This window comes from Carcharhinus amblyrhynchos, chromosome 1 (assembly GCF_965287045.1).
Source record: "Carcharhinus amblyrhynchos chromosome 1, sCarAmb.v2.hapA, whole genome shotgun sequence".
NCBI classification, from domain to species: Eukaryota; Metazoa; Chordata; class Chondrichthyes; order Carcharhiniformes; family Carcharhinidae; genus Carcharhinus; species Carcharhinus amblyrhynchos.
In genome coordinates, this window is record NC_137324.1 from 178781959 (window position 1) to 178805165 (window position 23207).

A 23207-nucleotide genomic window follows, 5' to 3' on the forward strand; every position below is an offset into this window, starting at 1 on the left:
TGGACTTACTTTGCATTAAGTTGATCTTTCTCTACACCCTAGCTATGACTGTAAGATTACATTCTGTACTCTCTCATTTCCTTCTCTATGAACAGTATGCTTTGTCTGTATAGTGCGCAAGAAATAATACTTTTCATTGTATGTTAATTCATGTGACAATAATAAATCAAATCAAAAAGCAGATATTAAAGAAAGCAAATGGACATTTACAGCTAAAGGAATAGATTACAAAGGGAAGGAAGTGTTGTTGCAACTTTACAAGTCATTGGTGAGGCCGCACCTGGAGTATTGTGCACAGCTTTGGTCCCCTTATTTGAGGACAGATGTAGTGGTATTGGAGGCAGCTCAGAAGAGATTCACTAGATTGATTCCAGCAATGACAGGAAAGTCATATAAAGAGAGATTAAACAGTTCAGACCTATACTCTTTGGAATTTAGAAGAATGAGGGGAGATCAAATTGAGGTATACCAGATGATAAAAGATGTAGATAAAGTAGACACCGAGTGGATGCTTCTGCTGGCAGGGCATTCTAGAAAGAGGTTCATAGTCTTAGCATAAGGGGTAGCAAATTTAAAACGGAGTTGAGGAGAAATTAGTCCCAAATGGTTGTGGATCTGTGGAATTTGCTATCCCAAAGTGCAGCGGATGCTTGGACATTGAGTAAATTTAAGGAGGACTTAGATTTTTAATTGGTAATGGGTTGAAGAGTTATGGGGGGAAGGCAGGAAAATGGGGATGGGGAGCTTATCAGCCATGCAGAGCGGACTCAATGGGCCAAATTGTCTAATTCTGCTCCTATATTTTATGAACTATATTCTGCATTCCCTCCTTTCCTTCTCTATGTATGGTATTCTTCATCTATATGGTGTACAAGAAACAATACTTTACACTGTATACTATACACGTGACAATAATAAATCCAATCAAATCTAAATTCTGAAACCAAAAGACAAAATGCTGGAAAATCTCAGCAAATCTGGTAGCATCTGTCAACAGAGAAAAGAGTTGATGTTTCGAGTCCAGATGACCCTTTGTCAAAGCTCTCTCAGTGTAGGCAAACAGGTGCCAGAGTTTGCAGACTCAGGAATTTTCACAGTAACTTCATTGCAGTGTTAATGTAAGCCTACTTGGGACACTAATAAACATATCCCCTTAAATTGAGCATTGCTTCATGAACAATGTCCCTTCAAATGGAGCAGTGCAACGTTAGTATTGCCCCTTTATATTTAACAGTGTTGCATTAATACCTGTTCATTTAAATTGATCAATGCTGCATTAATGCTGTCCATTTAAATTCTGCGTTGCAGAATGGACGCTGTCTCTTTAACTGGAGCTGTGCTGTCCCTTTAAGCAGGTGACGCGGGACTCAGTGGCTACGTGTGCTGCCACGTCGCCGCGCAGGTGCAGTGAGCGGAGTATGCGGTGCCGGCTCGCCAGTTCCAGCTGTGCGCAGGCGCAGATGCCGGCAGTCCGCACTCCGTCGCTGCGTGCGCAAGCGCAGATGCCGGCAGCCCACTCCCCGGCACTGTGAGTGAGCAGGCGCGGGTGCCGGCGGCCGGCGCTGCTTGGGTAGTGACCGTTGGGCGAACATGAACTTCCTCCGCGGGGTGATGGGCGGCCAGAGCGCCGGGCCCCCGACCAGCGGCGCCGAGACCGTGAGTAACGGCGGCAAACACTCACTCTACCGCTCACTGACCTCTTCCCGGGCCGCCGCTATCCCGCCCAGGCCGCTTAACCCGGGGATTAGGCCCCAGGCCTCGGCCTGGATTAGTTGGCGAGGCGGCTGAAGGAACGGCTTGGCAGGAGCTGGGCTCTGACCGAGCGGCACCGACCCTCCCCGAATGGGAGATATGTGGGTTCAACTCCTACACAAAATTTATCCTACAGGACTGAGGGAGTGCCGCACTGTCAGAGGGTCAGTGCTGAGGGAGTGCCGCACTGTCAGAGGGTCAGTGCTGAGGGAGCGCCGCACTGTCAGAGGGTCAGCGCTGAGGGAGCGCCGCACTGTCAGAGGGTCGGCGCCGAGGGAGCGCCGCACTGTCAGAGGGTCGGCGCCGAGGGAGCGCCGCACTGTCAGAGGGTCGGCGCCGAGGGAGCGCCGCACTGTCAGAGGGTCGGCGCCGAGGGAGCGCCGCACTGTCAGAGGGTCGGCGCCGAGGGAGCGCCGCACTGTCAGAGGGTCGGCGCCGAGGGAGCGCCGCACTGTCAGAGGGTCGGCGCCGAGGGAGCGCCGCACTGTCAGAGGGTCGGCGCCGAGGGAGCGCCGCACTGTCAGAGGGTCGGCGCCGAGGGAGCGCCGCACTGTCAGAGGGTCGGCGCCGAGGGAGCGCCGCACTGTCAGAGGGTCGGCGCCGAGGGAGCGCCGCACTGTCAGAGGGTCGGCGCCGAGGGAGCGCCGCACTGTCAGAGGGTCGGCGCCGAGGGAGCGCCGCACTGTCAGAGGGTCGGCGCCGAGGGAGCGCCGCACTGTCAGAGGGTCGGCGCCGAGGGAGCGCCGCACTGTCAGAGGGTCGGCGCCGAGGGAGCGCCGCACTGTCAGAGGGTCGGCGCCGAGGGAGCGCCGCACTGTCAGAGGGTCGGCGCCGAGGGAGCGCCGCACTGTCAGAGGGTCGGCGCCGAGGGAGCGCCGCACTGTCAGAGGGTCGGCGCCGAGGGAGCGCCGCACTGTCAGAGGGTCGGCGCCGAGGGAGCGCCGCACTGTCAGAGGGTCGGCGCCGAGGGAGCGCCGCACTGTCAGAGGGTCGGCGCCGAGGGAGCGCCGCACTGTCAGAGGGTCGGCGCCGAGGGAGCGCCGCACTGTCAGAGGGTCGGCGCCGAGGGAGCGCCGCACTGTCAGAGGGTCGGCGCCGAGGGAGCGCCGCACTGTCAGAGGGTCGGCGCCGAGGGAGCGCCGCACTGTCAGGGGGTCGGCGCCGAGGCAGCGCCGCACTGTCAGGGGGTCGGCGCCGAGGCAGCGCCGCACTGTCAGGGGGTCGGCGCCGAGGCAGCGCCGCACTGTCAGGGGGTCAGCGCCGAGGGAGCGCTGCACTGTCGGAGGGTCGGCGCCGAGGGCGCGCCGCGCCGTCGGTAGCATGGGGCGCCGCAGTGTCTGCTATGTTTTGAATGAGATAATCTCCCAGGTCGTTGTGTTGAGACAGTTGCAGGGATGGACAAGGTGATGGAGGTATTAGTTTTCTGTTGTGCTTGCTGAGTTGGAAGCTCAGTTCTGGATCGGATAGGATTAAATTCCCCTACATAAGAACATAAGAAATAGGAGCAGGAGTCGGCCATCTAGCCCTTCGAGCCTGCCCCGCCATTCAATAAGATCATGGCTGATCTGTCGTGGCTCAGTTCCACTTTCCCGCCCTCTCCCATAACCCTTAATCCCCTCGCTTATCAAAAACCCATCAACCCGCGTCTTAAAAATATTTAGCGAGGCAGCCTCCACCACTTCAACGGGCAGAGAATTCCAGAGATTCACCACCCTTTGAGTGAAGAAGTTCTTCCTCAACTCCATTCTAAAACCCCCCCCTTTATCTTGAGGCTGTGCCCCCTAGTCCTACTGTCCTTTCTGAGCGGGAAGAGTCTCTCCACCTCTATCCTATCCATCCCATTCATCATCTTATACGTCTCAATGAGATCTCCCCTCATTCTTCTAAACTCTAACGAGTACAAGCCTAGTTTATTCAGCCTCTCCTCATAGCTCAATCCCCTCAACTCCGGTATCAGCCTAGTAAACCTCCTCTGCACTCCCTCCAAGGCCAAAATATCCTTGCGTAAGTACGGCGACCAAAACTGCACACAGTACTCTAGCTGCAGCCTCACCAATGCCCTATGCAGCTGCAGCAAGACCTCCCTACTTTTATATTCAATCCCCCTCGCTATGAAGACCAGCATCCCATTCGCCTTCCTGACCACCTGCTGCACTTGCAGGCTGGGTTTTTGCGACTCATGCACAAGGACCCTGAGGTCCCTCTGCACCGTCGCCTGCTGCAGTTTTTCGCCACATAAGAATAGTCCTTCCTACCATTATTCCTACCAAAGTGGACCACCTCGCACTTGCCAACATTAAATTCCATTTGCCATTTCCTGGCCCATTCGCCCAGCCTATCTAGATCCTTCTGCAGACTCTCCACACCCTCCGCACAATTTGCCGTTCCACCAATCTTGGTGTCATCAGCAAATTTCGACACCAGACACTCGGTTCCCTCCTCCAGATCATCTATATAAATGGTAAATAGCTGAGGCCCCAGCACCGACCCCTGGGGCACTCCACTAGTCACCAACCGCCAATCCAAATAGCACCCATTAACCCCCACTCTCTGCCTCCTATTTGACAACCAATCCTCTATCCACGCTAACACCGTACCCCCAACTCCATGCCCCCTTACCTTCTGCAATAACCTCTTGTGAGGTACCTTGTCAAACGCCTTCTGAAAATCAAGAAAGACCACATCCACCGGCTCTCCTCTGTCTACCGCCCTAGACACATCCTCATAGAACTCCAATAAGTTTGTCAGACATGACTTCCCCTTAACGAAACCGTGCTGCGTCTGCTCTATCAAGCAATTCCCCTCAAGATGCCTCGCTATTTCCTCCTTGATGACGGATTCTAACATTTTACCTACAACAGACGTTAAACTAACCGGCGTATAATTCCCCGCCTTTTGCCTGGCACCCTTCTTAAACAACGGCGTAACATTAGCCGTTTTCCAATCTTCCGGTACTTCCCCGGAATCCAGCGACGTTTGGAAAATAACCACCAAGGCATCCACTATCACCTCCGCCATTTCTTTCAGAACCCTCGGATGCATTCCATCCGGTCCTGGGGACTTGTCCACAATCAGTCCCTCCAGTCTGCCGAGCACCACCTCTCTAGTAACAATAATATCATTCGGCCCTAGCTCTTCTGTCCAACTTTGTTACAATTTTTTAAAAACTTTGTCACTTTCTCAATCTGGCAAATGTTTGCCCTCTTCAGTCTTCAGATGTTTGAGTGCTGACTGCCCTTTGCCCAAGCTCATCAGCTTCTTGGCTTCTAACTGGTAAATTACTTCCCTTCCGCTCTCCCTTCTTGGGTGCCTTGTTTTATCTGATCTCTTCAACCTGACATTCTGCTGCCTTTTTTCTCATGTAGGATCTCCGACTGGGACAAATCTCATTCCCATATTGAACCTTCTGAATACTATCGCCCTGAACTCTTGCGCAAGTTGAAACCCTCCTGCGTGTCCTTCTGACCCCAGTAACTTCCTTCTAGAAGCTGTTCCCCAATTCCATGCCACCGTTTGCAATCTTAATAATCTGGCTACAGTACTAGCAGACTTCAGCACTCGCTGGTACAGGATCTGCACTATTGCTGTGCCCACAAGCTTAGCCCAGCTGCTGCCGTATACCTTCAAAATCTTGGTTGCCATCTTGCCACTTTTTAAAGACAAAGTTAAATGTTTTTTGGTGAAGCGGGTATTTAATAAGCAAACTGGATTACTTGTTGTCCACGCATTATTTGCAAAATTTGAGTCCAGGAATACTGTTTCAATGTTCTGAAATTAAAAGAAATGTCCACTTTAACTGTCACCATAAATTGGTTCTTCACTTATGTGCACAAAGTACAGCAGCATCCAAATCACTATTAGCAATGCCACCCAACTTTTACTGAATTCCCACAAGCAGCCACAATAGAAGCTCTTTCTAACTACCCTGGTGTTGAGTTGTTATTGAGGTGTCAGATGGTATAAACCTTGTTCTGTAGAGAAACTAAAAATAACTGATCACAGATGGCCATAAATTGAACCATTTGAAGAGGTCTTCAGCCTTTAACACAACTGTTAACATTCCATTTGCCTTGTATCCATGGGATCATTGTCCTTTCTCTCCTAGCTCCTACCTATCCCTGACCTACTTTGTACCACCTTCTCTTTAACAATGTAAAATCCATCACATTGCTCCTCTTTAACACTGAAGAGTCACAGGGACTCAAATTCGTTTTCCCTCCATAAGCTTCCAGACCTGCTGAGTTTTTCAAGCATTTTCTGTCTTTATTTCAGATTTCCAGCATTCGCAGTTTAGATGTGATTGATCGTTCTCCAGTTTAGCTGATCAAAAAATGCAGTGCACTGTTTTCACATAATCTAAATTTTCTTAATGAGATGGAGGCTGTTTAATATGTCATGGTTTTGTACCACTTCTCCCAGCGCTCACTCAGTGAAGAGCACAGTTTTGTTCTGTCAATGAAAATTGGCCAAATGATTTAAATAAATTGTCAGAGAATTTGAAAAATAGACATTCCTTCCATCTGTTTTTTTAAATGTCCTTATTTTTCAGTATCGTAGACCATACGCCACTTTCTGACTGAGGGCTCAGACAAATGATCTGCTTTCCCATTAGCACCAAGTTAGCAACTGCAAAGTTCACAGACAATCCAAGGAGATTTGCTTTAATGTCTTTGGAAAAATGCTTGCTAATTTACCTATTAGGGTGGTAGAGCTTACAAAATCAACACGTGGCAAGATCTGACATGCTGTACTGTCCTTGTATGAATATCAGGAAAACAAAAGCAGTCATGTAGTTGAAACAAGAAGTGCGTGGAGGTGACTTGGAGATGTGGTTATTTGCTTGAATTTTATGACTGTCTACAAAAATCATTGACAGGATCTCTAACCTGATGTTTGTTTCTTAATTCCTAAATGATCTCCAATTAATATTCAGATATAAATGGAACCTGCCACTGTTGCACTCCAGCAAATATTATTTTATTAGATATTTATATGCACAAGGAGCAGGCGTAGGTCATTTAGCTCCTCGCATCTGCTCCAGCATTTAATAAGATCGTGGTTGATCTGATGGTAACCTCAGATCTGAATTCTGCCTACTCATGATAAGAGATCACTCCCTTGCTTACCAACAGTCTACTCACATCTGCCTTAAAAATATACAAACGTTCTGCTTTTGCTGTTTGTTCAGAAAGATTGTTCCAAAGGCATTCAACACACTGAATGAAAAGATTTCTCCTCAATTCTGTTTTAAGTGGGGGACCCCTTAATCTTAATCATTCTCCCACTAGTTCTAGATTCTCCCACAAGTGGAAGCATCCTCTCCACATCCACGCTATCAATACCTCTCAGAATCTGTGTTTCAATTGAGTCACTCTTATTCTTCTAAACTCCCATCAGATAGCCTGTCCAACGTTCCCTTATAAGACAACCCATCTACTGGTGAACCTTCTCTGAACTGCTGTCAGTGCACTTGCATCTTTAAAGGTGACCAATACTGTACACCGTACTTCAAATGTGGTCTCACCAATGCCCTGTATAACTTGGGCATAACTTTCCTACTTTTGAATTCAATTCCCCTTGCAATAAATGGTAACCTTCTATTAGCTTTGCAAATTATTTGCTGTATCTGCATGCTAACCTTTGTGATTCATGCGTTAGGACGTTCAGAGCTCTGCAATCTCTCACTGTTTAGATAATATGCTTTTTTATTCTTCCTACCAAAATGGACAATTTCACAATTTCCCACGTTATGCTGCGTTTGCCAGCTCTTCATCTATGCACTTAATTTGATTTATTATTGTCACGTATTGGGATGCAGTGAAAAATATTGTTTCTTGCACGCTACACAGACAGAGCATACCATTTATAGAGTGCATGAAGGAGGAAAGGAAAGGAGAGGGTGCAGGATATAGTGTTACAGTCATAGCAGGGGTGTAGAGAAAGATCGACTCGATGTAAGATCAACGCAACCTACCTATATTTTTCATAGCCCCCTCATGCCCTCTTCACAACTTACCTTATCTATCTTCATGTCATCAGTGAATTTGGCAACTGACTCTTCAATTCCTTCATCCAAGTCATTCATATAAATTGAAAACATTTGAGGTCCCAGCTCTGATCCCTGTGGCACACCACATATTACACCTTGCCAACCTCCAATCTAAAAAAAGTCCATTTATACCTGTTCTATATTTGCTGTTAGCCAGCCAATCTTCTATCCATGCAAATATGTTACCCCCGATGACATGAGCTTTTATTTTCCATAATAGCGTCTGAAATGGCACTTCATCAAATGTCTTCTGACAATCTATTTACTGCAGATCCACCAGTTCCGTTTTATCGACACGCGTCACTTCCTCAAAGAATTCCAATAAGTTGGTTAAACATGATTTCCCTTCCACAAAACCATATTGAATCTGTTTCATTATTTTGAGCATACCAAGTGCTGTGCTATAATTTCGTTAACAATGGCTTCTCACCTTTTCACTGATAGATGCTAAGCTAACTGGTCTACAGTTACGCATTTTTTGTCTCCTCTTTTTGAAGAAACATTTATATCTTCCAATCTAATCGGACCTTCCCCAGATTGAGGGAGTTTTGGAAACTTAATACCAATGCATCAGCTATCTCATTAGAAACTTCTTTTAAACCCTAGGATGAAGACCATCAGGACCCAGGCATTTTGTATGCCTGCGACTCCAACAATTTGTAATTTTCCTGAGTTCCTCCATCCCTTCTATTTCCTGATTTACAGCTGTTTCTGGGATTTTACTTGTATCCTCCAAAATCAATGCAAATGCAACATACCTGTTCAATTTATCTGCCATCTCCTTATTTTCCATTATCAATTCTCCAGAATCACTTTGTATAGATCTATGCTCTGCTAACTTTTTTTTTTATGTCCAGAGAAACGCTATTCTAACTGGCTTTCTCATGTACTCCAATTTTTCTTCCTTATTAATCTTTTAGTCATTTTTTGCTGTTTTTTAAATCTGTTCAATCTTCTGAACTACCATCCAACTTTGTGCAATTATGATTTTTCTTAAAGTTTAATAACAAAAAAAAACATAGGACGCATGGTGGAACACAGTGGTTAGCACTGCTGCTTCACAGCTCCAGGGACCTGGGTTCGATTACTGGCTTGGGTCAGTGTCTGTGTGGAGTTTGCACGTTCTTCTTGTTTGCGTGGGTTTCCTCCCACAGTCCAAAAACGTGCCAGTTAGGTTGATTGGCCATGCTAAAAATTGCCCTTAGTGTCCTGAAATGCATAGGTTAGAGGAATTAGTAAGTATGTAAGGATATGGGGGTAGGGCGTGGATGGGATTGTGGTTGGTGCAGATTCTATGGGCCGAATGGCCTCTTTCTGTACTGTAGGGTTTCTATGTTTCTTTTTAATACTTTATTAGTTAACCCAAGGATGGCAGGTTTTCCCTTTGGATATTTTGTTTTTCGTTAGAATATACCTATTCTGCGATTTTTCTGAAATATTCTTTTAAATGTTTGCTACTGCATCCCTAATGACATATCCCTTAACATCGTTTGCCAGTTCACTTTAGCCAGCTCTTATTATTTACCCTTATTTAAGTTCAAAATTTTTGTTTTGGACCCACTCTTCTCTCTGTCAGACTGAAGGTAAAATTCGACCGTGTTTTGATCACTGCTACCTAGGATGCCTTCACTATGAGGTTATTAATTAATCTTATCTCATTGCACAATATCAGGTCTAGTATAGCTGGTTCACTGTTTGGCTCCAGTACATGGCTGTTCTTAGAAACTAATCTGGAAAACCTAATATGAAGTCCTGGACAGTGCTAATTTTGCCCAAATGATTTTTCTGGTCCATATGCAACTTTCTGACAAGCTCCCGTTATCTCTCTAACGGAAAAGACTCCGGCTAGCCATTCTATCTATGCTTCTCATAATTTTGTAAACTTTTGTCAGGTTTCCCCTCAGTCTATGATGTTTAAGTGAAAGCACATTTGTCCAATCTCTCCTCATAACGAATCCCCTCCAAATCAGGCAACATGTTGATAAACCTTTCCTGTACTGTTCAAAATCTTCACACTTCTGGTAGCGTGGCAACCAGAACTATATGCAGTACTCCAAATGTGGCCCAACTAACGTTCTGTACAGCTGCAACCTGACTCGCCAGTTTTTACACTCTGCCCCCACTGATGAAGGCAAGCATGCCGTATGCCTTCTTAAGCACCTAATCCACTTATGTTGCCACGTTCAGGAAACTGTGGACCTATATGCCTAGATCCCTGTGTACGTAAACGATTCTAAAGATTCTGCCATTTACTTTGCGTTGCTGTCAGATGTTTGGAATGGTGCGTGTGCTGAGGAGTTTGATAAACAGCTTTGCTAATCACTTCTTTCTCTGTAATCTGATGTTCTTCAGCAATTTCTCAGTGAATCCCATCAACTCCTGCTTTACCTGAATTAGTAGCCACCAGGGCATTGTCCACTTCCTCTTGTGTGTAAGGGTTTGATAATCTGTCTGCTGTGGGCAGTTTTGAGAGATTGCATCAGGGTTGTTTTTATTGTCATTGCTCACCTTCCCTGTGGGCCTGTATCTTTGAGCTTATTAGGAGTTGTGAAATGACAGCATCTAGCTTTGGCTCTTGACTGCTGATGTGGTTGTTGCTCAACTGTTCCGAAGAAGGAGTGGTTTCCATCCTTTTGCTTGTCAGTGGATTCAGTGGTCTCAATTCTTTCCCACCATCTTATGAAGCATCCTTCCTCAAAGGACTCAATGCTATTGTCACAGGGCCTCCACCTTTCCAGTATTGTTCAAGGAGCCGTTCACTTTCTGGGGTCCAGCAGAGGCTGAAGTTTTTCTGAAGCCCCAGGAAAGAAATTAGGTGGCTGCTAGTTTGAGAAGTTGAGTAAAGCCGTGCAGTTTTTGGGTAGGGATGGGATTTGTGTATCTGCTGTAGGTATCCCAGTTTCCGTTTCGCAGATTCTGTCATACTTTTGTGTTGGAGTTTATGGATCAAAACTGATGTCAGAGAGTGATGTTGGGAATGGGATAAGATGGACAGTACTTGTTGGAAGCTCATCAGGAGTCAGCTGTTGTTGTTGTAGGTCATGAAACAAGGATCATGACCTTCTATCTGATGGAATGGCTGGTTTGCATTATGTAGAAATTCTAGGTCATCGATACAAGCCAGTCTGACAATTCTGTGCTGTTATTGAGGTATTCCAATGTGTAATGTTGGTGTTGAAGCTATTAGTATAAGTGGTTGAATCTATTGTAGGCTGTATTATAATGTTGAGTCCAAATCAGTTAGTGGCTTATAAGACATTTGTGATGGTCGGGTTATCTACATTGGAGATGGAGTGGGAGGTCATCTGATTTTGGGTCTGCTTGTCTTTGGTAAGACTTTCCTTGATGTCGGCGGCTGGTCATATCCTTGTTTGCGATAAATCAGCAGCCAGAAATGTGGGTTAGATGGCTGGAGCAGTTCATGAGTTGGGTTTCTTGTAGGGTGACGTTCCTGTCAGAGAGTTCCTTTACAAGTAGCTGACATTTTGCCCAAGATAGGCCTTCAGTATTGAGCTCATAGAATCATAGAATCCTACAGTGCAGAAAGAGGCCCTTCGACCCATTGAGTCTTCACTGACCACAATCCCACCCAGGCCCTACCCCCATATCCATATATATTTTACACGCTAATCCCTCTAACCGAAGTATCCTAGTACACTAAGGAGCAATTTTAGCATGGCCAATCAACCTAACCCACACATCTTTGGACTGTGGGAGGAAACCAGAGCACCCGGAGGAAACCCACGCAGACACAAAGAGAATGTGCAAACTCCGCACAGGCAGTGACCCAAGCCGGGAATCGAACCCAGGTCCCTGGAGCTTGAAGCAGCAGTGCTAAGCACTGTGCTGCCGTGCCGCCAGAGCTGTTATGTTCTTATTGATGGTTCTCTTTGTCTATTTTGTTGTCTGAGAGCAGAGATCATTATCTGAAAAGGAAAGAATTGCAGAACAAGGGGCCAAAAGTGGGGACATGACACTGTGATTTGCTCATTCAGAAGGCCAGCACAGACATAATGGGTTGAATGGCCATCTCCTATGCTGTGGCCATTCTTTGATCCTATGACAGTCAAGTCATAGAAGCTACTCTTAACTGGATTTTAGCAGTGGCTTCCAATCCTTGAATGACACTTTTGGTTAGATTAACATTTTTGTCATCTTGGCAATGTTTGATCACAATGTTGTTCTTTCGTTATCTGTAACAGGTTCAGAAACTGTGTGACCGAGTTGCCTCTTCAACACTATTGGATGACCGCAGGGATGCCGTCCGTGCACTCAAAGCACTATCTAAGGTATATAATTAATTTTTCGGCTATTGAGTCCCTGGATCAGGCCATTTGGTCCCTTGAACCTGCTGCACCATTCAGTTAGATAATGGTTGATCGATCTCAATGTCATTTTCTTGCATTATCCTAAAATCCCTAATTTGAGATGTGTGATTTTAGTGGCCATGTGGTTTAGTTGTTCGCTTCCAGAGGCGATGATTCTGCAGCCCGCAATTTGAGCTAATGCACCTCATCCTATCGAGGCATATTGATTTTGATCCAAATTAAATAAAACATGCGTTATATAGAAATGTGTTTGAAGTAATGTCGGTGAAGGTGGATGAATTAGCATCGATCATGGACTGACATCTATTTAAAATTCTACTGCATAGAAATGGATATTGTGGAGCAGTAAAGGTCTTTGCCTTTTCTTATGATCCAGATATCCTTATCCCACCTTCCTTTCACCCATTCTTGGGGTTTCTCTCAACCTATCAACATATTCTTCCATTCTTTATTCTCACATGTTTGTCTACATTACCTTTAAATAACACCTATGCTGTTTGGCCAAACTAATCCATGTGGTAGTGCGTTCCACACACTCTCCACTCTCTGGGGGAAGAAGTTTCTCCTGAGTAGCTGGAGAGATTATTAATGTCTATTTTATACGTGACCTCTAATTTTGGACTGTCCCGCAAGTGGAGGCATTCTCTGCGTCTTCCCTATCATACTTCATAATTGTAAAGATCTCTATTAGGTCACTCCTCCAGCTTCTCTCTTTTTGACAAAAGAATTGCAACCTGTTCAATATTGATAAGAACTTAAGAACCAGGAGCAGGAGTAGGCCAACTGGCCCCTCGAGCCTGCTCCGCCATTCAATAAGATCATGGCTGATCTTTTTCTGGACTCAGCTCCACTTATCCGCCCGTTCACCATAACCCTTAATTCCTTTACTGCTCGAAAATTTATCTGTCCTTGTCTTGAAATCATTCAATGAGGTAGCCTCAACTGCTTCACTGGGCAGGGACTTCTGCAGATTGACATCTCTTTGTGTGAAGAAGTTTCTCCGCAGCTCAGTCCTAAATCTGCTTCGCCTTATTTTGAGGCTATGCCACCTAGTTCTAGTTTCACCTGCCAATGGAAACAACTTCCCTGTTTCTATCTTATCTATTCCCTTCATAATCTTATATGTTTCTTTAAAATCTCCTCTCATTCTTCTGAATTTCAATAAATGTAGCCCCAGTCTACTCAATCTCGCCTCATAAGCCAATTTTCTCAACTCTGGGATCGACCTAGTGAATCTCCTCTGCCCCTCCTCCAGCGCCAGTATATCCTTTCTCAAGTAAGGAGAGCAAAACTGTACACAGTACTCCAGATGTGATTTCACCAGCACCTTATACAGATAGTTCTAATAATTTCTGTGAATCTTTTCTGCACCTTCTCCAATGATTCCTACATCCTTATTGTCATATAGGAACCAGAAATGTGCACAGTGCTTCCAAGGTCCTACAGAAATTTAGCATTGTTGGAATTCTGTTGGAAGCAGCTGGAAACATTACGGCCCTGATGTATAATATGGCTGTCAAATTAATCCTACTGCATTGGTTCCCAGTTCCACCCTGGCAACAGTAGAAACCTGAAAATCTTTGAAGTACATGGCAAAGCAAATTGGAAGTGCAGCCACTGACTTTATTCTGATTAATAATCAGTCTAAAAGTCTAAAGTACTTGATAGTTATTTTATTATGCATTAAAATTGTAAATGACCTCGGGTGCTTTTTTTGCATTTTTATAGCTTTGCTAACATGCAGCAGCTTGTAATATTTCACTGTGTACCCTCAATCTCTTTGTTCTTCCATCCTGTTTAAACACTTGCTTTTTTCCTTATTACTCCTAATCATTAAAAAACAGCTGCAGGAGGATGTGATGAGCATTTTTAGTCCTCAAAAATGCTTGTTTAATTTTTTTCTGTTGTTTAGAAATATCGCCTTGAAGTGGGCAGTCAGGCCATGGAACACCTTATCAATGTGCTGCAGACAGACCGGTATGTATCTATTCCTGTATATGGAAAAAAACACTTAAATATTATGAAACTTGTTTCAAGCAACAAGTATTAGCAAGGATGTGTCTAGAAATTGTGCCTTTTTATATTTGGAAGTTAATAAAGTAAAACTATCTAATTTATAAATTGAAACTGGAGAGCTATTCTCTCTCAGCGATTGTTTGAGAGTTGAGAGATGATATTGCTATATTAACAGCTTGTTTTAAATGTAGATTGAGTTCTATTCAGGATTATAAGGTGAGGATGTGAGTCACTAACCTGCCAAATTTTTACAGCTGAATTGTGATTGGTTTTTTCATGAAAGATGCTTACTGACTATTTCCAACATTTTGTGTTTTTAGTTTTGACTATTATGCATTGATTTGTCTCCATACTTTTTGGAATTCTAAAGCATGACATTTTCCATGGCGTCGGTTTTCCTATCAGTACCATTGTGATCTGTCCGGAAACCATTACTGCCTACTTTTATACTTTGACCCTGTCAGTTTTGAGTTTGGTATAGCATTCTGGAATCTTATCTGGCACTATTACTGTTCTATGGCTGAGGCAGCAAGATGCAAGAGCAGACTAGCAGTACATCATGGATAGTAGCTACAATCAGTGTATGAAATCTAAGACCTGTTGGAAGCAGCTGGGAATGTTAAGGCCCTGATGTATAATATGGCTGTCAAATTAATCCTAATGCATTTGTTTCAAGCTCCACCATGGCAACAGTAGAAACCTGAAAATCTTTGGAGTATATGGCAAAGCAAATTGGAAGCACAGCCACTGGCTTTATTCTGATTAGTTATCAGCCTGAAAGTCTAAAGTACTTGATAGTTATCTTATTGTGCAGTAAAGTTGTCCATGTCGTACTGCTTGACAAAAACATAATTATTTCAATAAATGGAAACTGGATTATGGATTTTTCCTCCTTTTTAAGAGCAGAATTAAAGAAACTTTACACTATATCACAGCTGTACTCCGTGAGGACACATCGGAGGGCTCATACAGGGTAGAGCTCAGGCATAGGAAAGGTGTAGTCACAATGTTGAGGGTTTACTATAGGCCACCCAACTGCTAACAAGATACTGAGGAACAGATATGTAGGCAGATTTTAGCAAAGTGTAAAAGTAACAGGGTTGTTGTGGTGGGAGATTTTAATTTTTGCAATATTGATTGGGACTCACTTAGTGCTAGGGGCATGGATGGGACAGAGTTTGTAAGGAGCATCCAGGAGGGTTTCCTGAAACAGATGTAGGTAGTCCAACTAGGGAAGGGGCCATACTGGACCTGGTATTGAGGAATGAGCCTGGGCAGGTGTTTCAGTAGGAGAGCAGTTCAGAAACAGTGACCACAATTCAGTAAGCTTTAAGGTACTGATGGATAAAGATAAGTGTAATTCTCAAGTTAAGGTGCTAAATTGGGGGAAAGCTAGTTACTACAATATGAGGCAGGAACTGAAGAATGTAGACTGGGGGCAGATGTTTGAGGGCAAATCAACATCTGGCATGAGGGAGGCTTTCAAGTGTAAGTTGATAGGGATTCAGGACGGGCAGATTCCTGGAAGGATGAAGGATAAGTATGGCAAGTTTTGGGACCTTGAATAACAAAGAGATATTGTGAGCCTAGTCAAAGAGAAAAAGGAAGCATTTGTCAAAGGTAGGAGGCTGGGAACACACGAAGCAAGTGTGGGATACAAAGAAAGTAGAAAGAAACTTAAGCAAGGAGTAAGAAGGGCTAAAAGGGGTCATTAGGATTGGCTAGCAGGATTAAGGAAAATCCCAAGGCTTTTTATACATATCAAGAGCGAGAGGTAGCCAAGGAGAGGATTGGCCCACTCAAGGACAATGGAGGGAATCTATGCGTGGAGCCAGAGAAAATGGGTGAGGTATTAAATGAGTACTTTGCGTCAGTATTCACCAAAGAGAAAGACTTGGTGGATGATGAGTCTGGGAAAGAATGTGTAGATAGTTTGAGTCATGTTGAGATTAAAAAGGTGGTGGTATTGGGGTTCTTGAGAAACATTAAGGTAGACAAGTCCCCAGGGCTTGATGGGATATATCCCAGAATATTGAGGAGGAAAGGAAAGAAATTGCTGGGGCCTTGAGAAAAATATTTGTAACCTCACTGGCTATAGGGGAGGTCCCAGAGGATTACAGAATAGCCAATGTTGCTCCTTTGTTTAAAAAGGGTAGCAAGAATAATCCAGGTAATTACAAGCCGGTGAGCCTTACATCAGTGGTAGGGAAATTATTGGAGAGGATTCTTCAAGACAGGCTTTATTCTCACTTGGAAATAAGTGAGAGGCAACATGGTTTTGTGAACGGGAGGTCGTGTCTCACTAACTTAATCGAGTTTTTTGAGGAAGTGACGAAGATGATTGATGAGGGTGGGACAGTGGATGTTGTCTACATGGACTTCAATAAGGCCTTTGACAAGGTCCCTCATGGCAGACTGGTGCAGAAGGTGAAGTCGCATGGGATCAGAGGTCAGCTGGCAGGGTGAATACAGAACTGGATCGCTCAAAGACGACAGAGGGTAGCAGCGGAAGGGTGTGTTTCTGAATGGAGGGCTGTGACAAGTGGTGTTCCTCAGGGATCAGTGCTGGGACCTTTGCTGTTTGTAATATATATAAATGATTTGGAGGAAAGTGTAACTGAATTGATTAGTAAGTTTGCGGACGACACAAAAGTTGTTGGATTTGCAGATAGCGATGAGGAACATCAGAGGATGCAGCGGAATATAGATCAGTTGGAGACTTGGGCGGAGAGATGGCAGATGGAGTTTAATCCAGACAAATGTGAGGTAATGCGCCTTGGAAGGTCTAATATAGATAGGAAATATACAGCAAATGGCAGAATCCTTAAGAGTATTGATAGGCAAAGGGATCTGGGTGTACAGGTACACAGGTCACTGAAAGTGGCAACGCAGGTGGAGAAGGTAGTCAAGAAGGCATATGGCATGCTAGCCTTCATCGGCTGGGGTACCGAGTTTAAAAATTGGCAAGTCATGTTGCAGCTTTATAGAACCTTAGTTAGGCCTCACTTGGAATATTGTGTTCAATTCTGGTCGCCACACTATCAGAAGGATATGGAGGCTTTGGAGAGGGTTCAGAAAAGATTTACCAGGATGTTGCCTGGTATGGAGGGCATTGGTTATGAGGAGAGGTTGGAGAAACTTGGTTTGTTCTTACTGGAGCAACAGAGGTTGAGGGGAAACCTTATAGAAGTCTACAAGATTATGAGGGGCATGGACAGATTGGATAGTCAGAAGCTTTTTCCCAGGGTGGAAAAGTCAATTATTAGGGGTATAGGTTTAAAGTGCATGGAGCAAAGTTTAAAGAAGATGTACGAGGCAAGTTTTTTTACACAGAGTAGTGGGTGCCTGGAACTTGTTGCCGGGAGGTAGTGGAAGTGAATACGGTAATGACTTAGGTGGCGTCTTGACAAGTACATGAATAGTTTGGGAATAGAGGGGGTTTTATTTCAGTCAGGCAGCATGGTCAGTGCAGGCTTGGAGAACCGAAGGGTCTGTTCCTGTGCTGTAATTTTCTTTGTTCTATAGTTTTTGTACTAACTGCTATAAGGTAAGTTTAAATGTCCAGTGTGAATGTTAGTGAATGAGTCAATAGCTAGGTGGGTAGCGGGATGGCAAGGTAAGTTGGTAGATGGGTCAAGATAGTTCGGTCAGGTTGGGAGAGTGATTTGGTTTTAGGGGCTAGTCATGTTAGGTTGATAGATTGGGGCGAGGATTGTTGCTGGGTCAGGAGGTCAGTGAGTGTGATTAGGGTGGTCAATTGTGTCATTACCAGGAGTTAGACTTGGGGTTTTCTTTTCTCACATTTCCTGGGTAACTATTCAGGCAAGCATGTCGGAAGTGTCCAAAGTCTCTGAGTCTGGCTCAGCATTGGAGATTCTTGTGGTGAACCCCAGGAAGAAATGCCCATTGGATGTAGAAACTCCCTGGGCAGTTCCCACAGAGGTCAGCATTTTGAAACCTCCACAGGGTCCTGATGTGCACCTTGGGTCATATATCCGCTCTCCAGTGATCCAGAGACTGGAATATCTGAGCCAACATAGTTAAGAAACCATCCCTGATCTGGGAGATAGATTGGAGATATAATTCCACAGAACTTTGCTTCAGCTAGTTCTAGTTTGGAAGTTTTCCAATATAACTTTGCTATAGCTTCTATAAGAAGATTACAATTCATAAACTTCTCCTCCTCAACACTATCGCCAAAAACTTGCTATCATTTATGCCGGAGGGATCTTATAATCCTGCCGATGGCACATCCCCTCTGCGAGTTTCCCGGAAGCAAGGAGTGCATTCAGGAAACCCTGTTGACCATGGCAGGACCATAATACCCTGCTGCCAGTGAGCACCATGCTGCCTCCTGTCTACTCCAATTGCCCGGAACAGCAGTTCTAAGCTCTTTCACATAGAGGAGTTACTTGTATGAAAATTCAAATATTAGCAAGTTAGTGACCACTGATTGCTGCTGGAAATTCAAGCTGGAATTTCACGGGTCCCCAATGGTTACCAATACAAGGCAGCTCCATAGTTTTCCTTTTAACAAAATTATTTTAATTAATACACTCAATCAGGAGGGGTTTAAAATGTCTTGTCAATTTCAGATTGTCAATGGATGTGAGTGTGTTGATGTTTGTGTTATTGCGGATGTAAGCTTGTCAAGCTCTGTGAAATGTCCAGATCTTGTTACTACTGGAAGCCCAAAGTTGAGGTAGCACTCGAGGGAGACAATTGTCCAACCGGACAGAGAAGATGCTGTGATACAGCACAACAAAGGACATAGAGATTTACCGCCATCCATCAGAAAATAACTTTTAAACCGTTTCTATTGAATCTTGCTGAAATCAGTGAAAAACAACTAATGGAAAAGTTGTGAAACATGTTTCAGCTACTGTATCTATTGTCATAAGAAAGCATGTGTCTTGTGGAGGAATAATCTGCTTCTATGCTATAAACTTTAGTGGTTTGAAACCAAATTTAAAAACATCTTGCATTTGTGCTTGGCTGTTTTTGGTTTTGTAGTTTTCTTTACATATGTTTGTGAGGTTAGTACTTCTGTTTCAAAATAAATATGTGGAGCTGTTGGTGCTAACAGCCCTTGTGCATGTGGCTGTGTGGAGTTGTGATCCTTTTACGAATAGATGACTACTTTTGCTACAGTACCCGAAAAGAATGAGAGAGAATCTGTTGTATAATTGTAGCATGTGTTATTTGGGCCAGCTCAGGCTTGTACCTGAAGCCACAAGGAAAGCAGGTCTTGTGTTTAATTATTCCAGAGAAATGGTTCCTGCATTATATGCATTTGCTAAATGACTCATTATTGCCTTGATATCATGGGCGGCTGTGCTTGTGCGATGAAAGTGGGCAATTGATATGTTTTATTTCTTCTTTTATAGTAAACTGTTTTAAAGGTTTTTTTTTCCTAATTGCAGCCTGTGCGTCTGGGGGGTGGGTTAGGGTGGGAAGAATGCACTTCAGATATTGGGTAAGCAGGATAATTACTCATTTTAGTCACATGCACCGGAATTCTGCTACCCTGCCTGCCACGGAATCAGAGCAGGTGAGGGACTCATAATGGAAATGCCCATTGACCTCAGGCAGGATTTTCCAGTCTCGCCTCAAGTGAGGCTGTAAATTCCCATCCATGGTGTTGACTTAGGAGAGAACTAATAGATTTTTGTTTAAAAAAAAATCCCCTGGGGTTTTTGGCCATGCTAAATTCTCCCTCAGTGTATTTGAAGAGGTGCCAGAATGTGGTATTAGGGGATTTTCATAGTAACTTTGTTGAAGTGTTAATGTAAGCCTACTTGTGACGCTAATCAATAAATAAATAAGGAAAGTGGATTTAGGTATGCAGGGTCATGTGATAATGTGGTTAATGGAAGGAACCAGGTATGGACTAATATCTTGGCGGGAAGACTGGCTAAGGCTACCGGGGGGACTTTAAACTAGAAAGGATGGGGGGAGGGAACTGTGATGGGGAGACTGGGACGGAAGAGGTTAGCTCCCAGGTAGGGGAGGACCGCAGGCAGTATGGGAGGGAGGTTAGACAGGCGGTGGAGATGGGAAATGCCCAGACTGAGGGGCTGAAGTGTATATATTTTAATGCAAGGAGTGTAGTGAATAAGGTAGATGAGCTTAGGGCGTGGATTGCTGTTTGGGATTGTGATGTAGTGGCCATTACGGAGACTTGGATGTCTCGGGGACAGGACTGGGTACTTCAGGTGCCAGGCTTCAGGAAGGACAGGGAGGGTGGCAGAAGGGGTGGTGGAGTGGCACTGTTGATCAGGGACAGTGTCATGGCTGCAGTGAAAGAGGATGTTGTGGAGGGACTGTCTACAGAATCTCTGTGGGTGGAAGTTACAAACAGCAAAGGGTCGAAAACTTTGCTGGGTGTATTCTATAGGCCACCCAATAGTGACAGGGAAGTTGAAGTGCAAATAGGGAAACAGATTCTGGAGAGGTGTTTTAATAACAGAGTTGTCGTGATGGGAGACTTCAATTTCCCAAACATCGACTGGAATATCCCTAGGGTAAGGGGTTTGGATGGGGAGGAGTTTGTTAGGTGTGTTCAGGAAGGTTTCCTGACACAGTATGTGGATAAGCCTACGAGGGGAGAGGCTGTACTTGACCTGGTACTGGCGAATGAACCAGGGCAGGTGATGGATCTTTCGGTAGGAGAGCATCTTGGAAATGGTGACCATAATTCTATCTCCTTCACAATTGCATTGGAACGAGATAGGATCAGGCAGACTGGGAAGGTGTTTGTCTGGGGTAAGGGGAGATACGAAGAAGCCAGGAAGATACTTGGACAAATAAACTGGAAGGAGGCGTTCTTAGGGAAAAGTACCGAAGGAAGGTGGCAGATATTCAAGGAATGTGTGTCTGGAGCTCTGAATGACAACGTTCTGATGAGACAAGGGGGTTTTGGTAGGTCGCGGGAACCGTGGTGCACAAAGGCTGTGTTGAACCTAGTCAGGAGGAAAGGGAAGGTGTATAAGAGGTTCAGGGAATTAGGAGAGGTTAAAGATCTTGAGGAGTATAAGGACTGTAGGAAGGAACTTAAAAGGGAAATTAGGAGAGCCAGGAGGGGTCATGAGAAGACCTTGGCGGGTAAGATTAAGGAGAATCCCAAGGCCTTCTATAAATATGTGAAAGGTAAAAGGATAAGAAGAGAAGGGATAGGACCTATAAAAGGTGAGGGGGGAAAGGTTTGTGTGGAACCAGAAGAAATGGCAGAAGTGCTTAATGAGTACTTCGCCTCAGTTTTCACAGTGGAAGCTGATCTGGGAGATTTTGTTATGGATTTGCAGCAGATGGAAAAGATTGAGTACGTGAATATTAAGGAGGAGGATGTGTTGGAACTTTTGAATTCTATCAAGGTAGATAAGTCGCCTGGACCAGATGGGATGTACCCCAGGATACTGTGGGAGGCGAGGGAAGAGATTGCAGAGCCCCTGGCGATGATCTTTGCGTCGTCAATGGAGACGGGAGAGGTTCCGGAGGATTGGAGGATTGCGGATGTAGTTCCTATTTTCAAGAAAGGGAACAGAGATAGCCCGGGAAATTACCGTCCGGTGAGTCTGACCTCAGTAGTTGGTAAGCTGATGGAGAGGCTTCTGAGGGACAAGATTTACGAACATTTGGAGAGGTTTGACATGATCAGGAATAGTCAGCATGGATTTGTCAAGGGCAGGTCGTGCCTTACAAGCCTAGTTGAGTTCTTCGATAATGTGACTGAACACATTGACGAAGGAAGTGCCGTGGACATAGTGTACATGGACTTCAGCAAGGCGTTTGATAAGGTCCCCCATGCAAGACTTCTTGAGAAGGTGAGAGGGCATGGGATCCAAGGGCCTTTGGCCTTGTGGATCCAAAATTGGCTTGCCTGCAGAAGGCAGAGAGTGGTTGTGGATGGGGCTTTTTCTGAATGGAGGTCAGTCACCAGCGGTGTGCCTCAAGGATCTGTTCTGGGACCCTTGTTGATTGTCATTTTCATAAATGACCTGGATGAGGAAGTGGAGGGATGGGTAAGTAAGTTCGCTGATGACACTAAGGTCGGTGGTGTTGTGGATGGTCTGGAAGGATGGCAAAAGTTGCAGCAGGACATAGATAGGATGCAGGACTGGGCGGAGAAGTGGCAGATGGACTTCAACGCGGATAAATGTGTAGTCGTCCATTTTGGCAGAACCAACGGGATGAACGAGTACACTATCAAGGGCAGAAGTCTGAGTAGTGTTGAAGAGCAGAAGGATCTAGGGGTCCGGGTCCACAGGACTCTTAAATCGGCCTCGCAGGTGGAGGAGGTGATCAAGAAGGCGTATGGTGTACTGACCTTCATTAATCGAGGGATTGAGTTTAGGAGTCGGGAGGTAATGCTGCAACTTTATAAGACCCTTGTCAGGCCTCATTTAGAGTATTGTGCGCAGTTCTGGTCGCCTCACTATAGGAAAGATGTAGAAGCTATTGAGAGGGTACAGAGGAGATTTACAAGGATGTTGCCTGGACTGGGAGGCATGCCTTATGAAGTTAGGTTGAGGGAGCTGGGACTCTTTTCCCTGGAGAGACGAAGGTTGAGAGGCGACCTGATAGAGGTTTACAAAATGTTGAGAGGAATAGATAGGGTGGACTCTCAGAGGCTATTTCCCCGGGTTGAAATGGTTGCTACGAGAGGACACAGATTTAAGGTGCAAGGAGGGAAGTTCAGAAGTGATGTTAGGGGTAAGTTTTTCACTCAGAGGGTGGTGAGTGAATGGAATCGGCTGCCGTCAGTGGTGGTGGAGGCGAACTCGCTGGGGTCTTTTAAAAGACTTCTGGATGAGTATATGGGGTTTAATGAGATTGAGGGTTATAGATAGGTCTGTAGGTTGGTAGGTGTTGATGTGATCGGCGCAACTCGTGGGCCGAAGGGCCTGTTTGTGCTGTAGTGTTCTATGTAGCACAGAGAGAACAGCTTTTGAGTTCTGGCTTGGGTTTCTTTAAAGACAAGGTCGGCAAGCTGCTGTTTCCACAAAATCTCTGAAAGCTTCAAGGCTGTTTACAACCATGGTAGCAAGTATATTTATGATTGC

At 45.0% G+C, this 23207-nt stretch overlaps 1 protein-coding gene across 4 annotated transcripts in view; it reads left to right on the forward strand.

Moving 5' to 3' along the window:
• The first annotated feature begins 1542 nt into the window (after nt 1-1542).
• uso1 (USO1 vesicle transport factor) overlaps nt 1543-23207 on the forward strand; it is a 79766-nt gene continuing 58101 nt past the window's right edge. For all 4 annotated transcript variants that reach the window (XM_080196122.1, XM_080196136.1, XM_080196131.1 and 1 more), the window contains exons 1-3: nt 1543-1656; nt 12004-12090; nt 14042-14106. In XM_080196122.1, coding sequence (XP_080052248.1) covers nt 1591-1656; nt 12004-12090; nt 14042-14106 — 218 coding nt within the window. In that variant the 5' untranslated portion in view covers nt 1543-1590. The remainder of the gene's footprint in view (nt 1657-12003; nt 12091-14041; nt 14107-23207) is intronic.